This window comes from Pinus tabuliformis, chromosome 8, assembly GCF_031772625.1.
Source record: "Pinus tabuliformis cultivar Carrire ecotype Pingquan chromosome 8, CPIR1, whole genome shotgun sequence".
Taxonomy (NCBI): Eukaryota; Viridiplantae; Streptophyta; class Pinopsida; order Pinales; family Pinaceae; genus Pinus; species Pinus tabuliformis.
Genome location: NC_142294.1, coordinates 1,890,564,993 through 1,890,570,507, shown reverse-complemented (window position 1 = coordinate 1,890,570,507; position 5,515 = coordinate 1,890,564,993). Strand labels below are relative to the sequence as shown.

Here is a 5,515-nt window from a genome sequence, read left to right as displayed (position 1 = left end):
AAGTAATTTAAACATTATAAATAAACGATTATTTTATTTATGCTATATGCAATATTAGATAACTAATTTTGCTTTTTTCATCTTTTTAAACAAAGGATAAGTAATTAGTAGTCAACACAAATAGATAACTATAACCCTAAATTCTAACATTACATTATATGTAAATTTGACAAAAAGCCCTTCCAAATTGTTACCCCATATATACTTATTTATTTATGTGGTTCTTGGTTCAAGAGATTGATGACTACTACATCCACAAAATACTTGTACTAGACACAATAATAAAGATACTTTAATAACCTCGAAAATGAAAGAATTGAACTTATGACCTCTAAATAATAAAAATACTTTAATAACAAAAACTCAATCAACTGAACTAACCTTCAAAACTATAAACAATTTAAATATTATAAAAATAATTATTTTATTTATATTATATACAATATAAAATGATAAAAAATCATTTAATTAATAATTAACAATAAATAAATCAATTAATTATTTTTAATTAATAATTAACAATAAATAAATCAATTAATTATTATAACTATGACCGTAAATATATAAGCATAAAATCACGTAACCTAAAAATATAAATACTAAGCACCTCTCTCCACAAAATAAATCTCTTTCCTATCATTTTTTATTTAATAAATTTTAAAATATTATTTCATTTCGTTTCAAAATTTGAAACTCACTCCATTAACCAAGTTGCATTAAACTTAAAAAATATAGAAAACTCCCTCGCCATTCAATGCGGAACCAAAATCTCTTATAACATAAGAAGAGTAAATCTACCAATTCCCCTAGTACCAGGAAAAAATACGTAAGGGCTTCTCCAAACTTCCTTGTCTCACCTGTCTCCGTTAATTGAGAATTCCTAAACTGTTTTAATTACAATATTGGCGCCAATATTTTTCCAAGGTTAAAAACAAATATAGACATGGGTGGCTAATCGCTCTGTTACAGGTGCGCACTGTGCCGGCATTTCGACTTTCTTTTTTCGCGTGGTGTTTTTTAATTTTACCAACTTTCATTGTCATTGTGGTCTGGTCCACAGAATCCCCACAGGTAGAGGCCCAGAACGGGAAAAATGCGGAAAAATTCAGTTGCCCGTGAGAAATCCTGCCGGAGTCGAATCTGTCCTGTCTAGTGTAACTATCTCTCCCCCTTCCATTCTGGTTCGGTTTTTTGTAGAAAATATGGCTGTTCATTCTCGGTTGTTAATTCCATAAATTTAGGGTTCACATAAAAGGATAAAAGTTGGCAGTTAATGAAATGGGTGATACGTTCATTTTCCTGCTTTACTGAGTTCTTTCCTGTAAAACCAGCTCTCATTTATTTTAATTTTGCAATGGGATCGCGGATATTCTTATTACAAATTTGTGTGCCCTCATGGTTGTCAGGGAGGAAAACCATATTGTGGTTCATATACCCGTCTGAGGAGGCATCTTTGTGGGGTGCTGGACAGTGATGAAAAAAAGGGTTCTGTGGGGGTACAAATTTGCCCAAACATTTCAACTGAAGAAAGAAGAAAATACATCCAAATAGAGATGGCTGCACAACAAAAAAACAAGAAACAAAAAACTCATTCTGAATCAAGTGCAACCTTTAAATTTGGTAGTTGCTCATCTCCTCATGGTACTTCTGCAAGCTCTGGAGGTAGAAGAACAATAGGGGATTTCCTTAATGTTGCTGGGAGGGATGATGTGGATGGAAAGATAGTCCGTTTTCTTTGTGCTTGCGGTGTACCATTCAATGTGCTTCGCTCTCCCTATTGGCATGAAATGGTAAAGGCCATCAATGAAGCCCCAAAAGGATACAAGGCCCCCAACTATGAGAAAGCTAGAACAGTGTTATTAGAAAGAGAAAAAGCTAAGGTTCAAAGAGCTTTGACACGTTTTACAAATGAGTGGGTAGATTCTGGGGTATCCATTGTATCAGATGGGTGGACAAATATTAGAAACCAACATTTGATAAATGTTCTTGGTGTTTCTTCTAGTGGTGCAGTATTTATTGCATGTCATGACTCCTCCTCCATCACTGCATCTGCACAAAACATTGCAGATCTCCTATTGAAATCAATCAAAGATGTTGGTCCGAATAATGTGGTTCAAGTGATCACAGATAATGCAGAAAATTGTAAGGCAGCAGGAAAAATTATTGAGCGTACTCATCCACACATCTTTTGGTCTGGGTGCCTGGTTCACACATTGAACCTTTTGATGCATGATATTGTGAAACACAAAGAATGTGGGTGGATTGCTGAGGTTTACAGGAGAGGGAAGCAGCTCATTAAATTCATCACAGGGCATACAAGGGTAAACTACTTCTATGGCACTTACTCCAAGTTGCAATTGCTTAAAATTGCAAAGACAAGATTTGCTAGTTATTACCTCACCTTTAGGCGGCTAGTGAAGGTGAGACAAGCTTTAACTAATCTGGTGTGTGCTGAAACATGGGATGAAATTAACACTGACATAGATGGTGCTAATGCAGTCAAGGACACTGTTCTTGACAGTTACTTTTGGGGACAGGTTAAATATGTTTTGCAATTCACCAAACCAATTTATTACATGATCAAGTTTGCAGATTCAGATCGACCAGTAATTGGGGAGGTGTATGAGCAAATGGATAGCATGTTGGGGCAGATTAAAGACATTGTTGAGCCTAGAGATATCACCTTGTACAATTATATTCGTGTAGAGGTGCAAAACCGATGGGAAATGCTAAATGTTCCATTGCATGCATTAGCCTATGTTTTGACACCTAAATACTATCATCCATCATGGCTTTCAACACCAGCACCTGGGGGGGGAAGCAGGAGAAAACCACACCGAGATCAAGGGGTTCACCAAAAATATATGGCTGCATTGAGTAAATTAATCCCTGATGAGGAGGACGCTGCATTGGTACGGAGACAGGTGAGCAACTATACGCTCAACACTGGTCCATTTGGGAGCATGCATGCAATTAAAGATCGAGAGACTTTTTCTGCTCTTGAGTGGTGGAACATGCATGGAGGGGGTACTCCACTTCTACAGAGTTTGGCATTGCGGGTGCTATCACAGGTGGTAAACACTTCTTCTGCAGAGAGGTGTTGGAGCTCTTATTCTTTCATCCACAGTGTTAAAAGGAACAGGTTGAATTTAGACCGGGCAGAGAGCTTGGTTTATGTTCATTACAACTTGCGATTGTTGTCTCATTACTGTGAAGATGCAAAGTCTAATAAAGACTTGTTGATTTGGGACAAGAATCCAGAGGAGCCCAATTTGGAGGATGGAGTGTTGCGACTAGAGCAATTAGAGGATGCTCTTATCCAGGTATGTCCATTGTGGTATGAATTTTCCAATTTTCCCTTATAAAGCATTTCTCTAATTCATGTTTTTTAATTTTTTTGTTAACTAGTGTTTTTTTTTTGCATGAATTTTTTGAGCGATTCTAGGATGATGATGACCGTGTTGATATGCCACCACCCCCACCCCCATCTGGTCCCTTGGTTCCTAAGTTCCATGGTTCAACACCAATAGCAGGGGGTTGTTCTTCATCAGTTTCAGTGCCACGACTTCCACAGGCACCATCTTCTTCATTGCCACCACGTGGAGGCCCGCCACCACGTTCTATTCGTGGTGGAAGGAGGAGAGATTAGTAGATATATTCACAATCTACTACTTTTTGTCATAGATTACTCATTAGACTTGTAGACTTGTGAATTTGAATTTTGAACCTTTTTGGCTTGGCGGTGACCAAGTGACATATTTTGTAAACATTATTATTTGAATTTTGGACATGACAAATGTTGACAGTTGCTCACTTGCTAGATAAATCATAATATGCTCTATGTTTTATGTTTTATAATATGCTTAAATGTTTTATGTTTTATAATATGCTTAAAAATTTGATGTATGTTTGTAATAGCTAGAATATAGATGATTGTTGTACATACTAGTAACTACAATGGAATCATGGATGCCATATCTATCTTGATTTATGCAAAAATATGCATGTTTTCATGTCTTCTACAATTAATTTGGTATTTGGGATGTTTGTTTTGAGTATAAATGCAAAAAAATATAAATATAAATATAAATATATATATAGCAGACGCTTCCGCGGACGCTTCGCTTCCTAGATTTTTGGAAAATGATGCTTCGGCGTCCCCGCTTCCAAAAAACGCTTCCGCTTCGTGCAACATTGGTCTGTCTGGTATTACTCTGCATGGAACAGTTCAATTTTAGCTTTCATCCTCACCATATTCGTATGTATATTTTTTGCGTCATTGCATGCATGATTGACAAAGAACAACAAAGATAGTTGCTTACTCTAGTAAGGGATATCCATTCACAAAGGTCACAGTGGTTCATCTAGGACTACTTTGCATGGAACACGAGAACAAAAAAAGTAGATGAATGAAGCCAGTCAGGTACTTATTTGCTATACACAATTGACCATATATGAACGCATGGTGTGAGTGATCCTACTTCTCAGTGGTGATTCTATTCAGTTTAAGTATTTTTCTACTCATCAACAAATGCAGTTATGGATTAGCCAAAAGAGCAAAGACGGGTAAATGAAAAGAAGGTTGTCTAAGGTTTGAGAACCATATCAGAATAAGAATAAGTGGGAGGTTGGTTTCAATGTTGGGATTTCTGTTCTTCTACAGTAGATGATTGCCTCCTACCTCCTCTATTGAGGATCACTTTTCTGTTTTACTCAACACAATTTACAATGAGTAGAATTTTCCAAAATGATTTTATTCCCTCCGGAGCAAACCTTCTATTCTTTGGAAGTGTGGTTTTTTTTTAAACAATAATGAGAATATTTATATTGATTTCAAGATCTGTGCCTGGTTCACAGCTTTACATTGGGGCTTACAAATCAATTTTGTCATATACTCCAGGCATATCTAGTATAACCTGTGTCAAAATTATTCCCAGATTCCTCATTCCTTGGCCCGATTCATCACAAGCGGAAATATAGAATTGGTCTATATCTAGTAGGAGTGGGACGTCTTTCTTTCATGGGCGGGATATCCTTATTACTCTTTCGTGGGATGAGATCATAAATAAACAGATTGGGAGGGGCAGGTCATCAAAAGGATTAGTTACTGGTTCAAAAACATCCAACCTATTTGAGGATAAAATCCCTCATTACATTGTACTTGACTGTTGGACCACCTGAGCTAGCAGAATCATTCATGTTCATAACCGAACTGTTGACTGAACTTAAGGAACAAAGGATGGCCTTAACTGGCCATCCACCTTTAATTCACCTCATTGGTACATTCATCTACTCTGTTTTTATCCCGTAAGACATGGAAATGGTTAATTGAGGGGATTTCTTTTGCAACCTTTCTGATGTGATTTAATGGGTTTTCTAATTTCTCATCCCTTGGAGAGGATCCTTCTACCATGTGGTGAATAATTAGAAAGGAATCTCCCAACATCGTAAGAGGAGGAACATTATTTTCTTTGGAGGCTTTGCAGAAGACCATAGACTTCTGCCTGATTATTTG

The 5,515-nt window shown here is 36.6% G+C and overlaps 1 protein-coding gene across 1 annotated transcript; it reads left to right on the top strand.

Moving 5' to 3' along the window:
* Positions 1-975: 975 nt before the first annotated feature.
* LOC149243941 (uncharacterized) lies at positions 976-3,818 on the top strand. The gene is made up of 3 exons (XM_089374669.1): positions 976-1,154; positions 1,407-3,323; positions 3,446-3,818. Exons 2-3 carry the CDS (start codon positions 1,554-1,556, stop codon positions 3,647-3,649), a joined length of 1,974 nt encoding a protein of 657 aa, XP_089230795.1. The 5' UTR covers positions 976-1,154; positions 1,407-1,553; the 3' UTR covers positions 3,650-3,818.
* The last annotated feature ends 1,697 nt before the right edge of the window (positions 3,819-5,515 follow it).

Excerpts from the sequence above, each read along its gene's own strand:
- LOC149243941 (XM_089374669.1), top strand. The coding sequence starts at position 1,554 with ATGGCTGCACAACAAAAAAACAAGAAACAAAAAACTCATTCTGAATCA. Across the intron at positions 3,324-3,445 it reads TAGAGGATGCTCTTATCCAG|GATGATGATGACCGTGTTGA; the intron begins GTATGTCCATTG and ends GAGCGATTCTAG.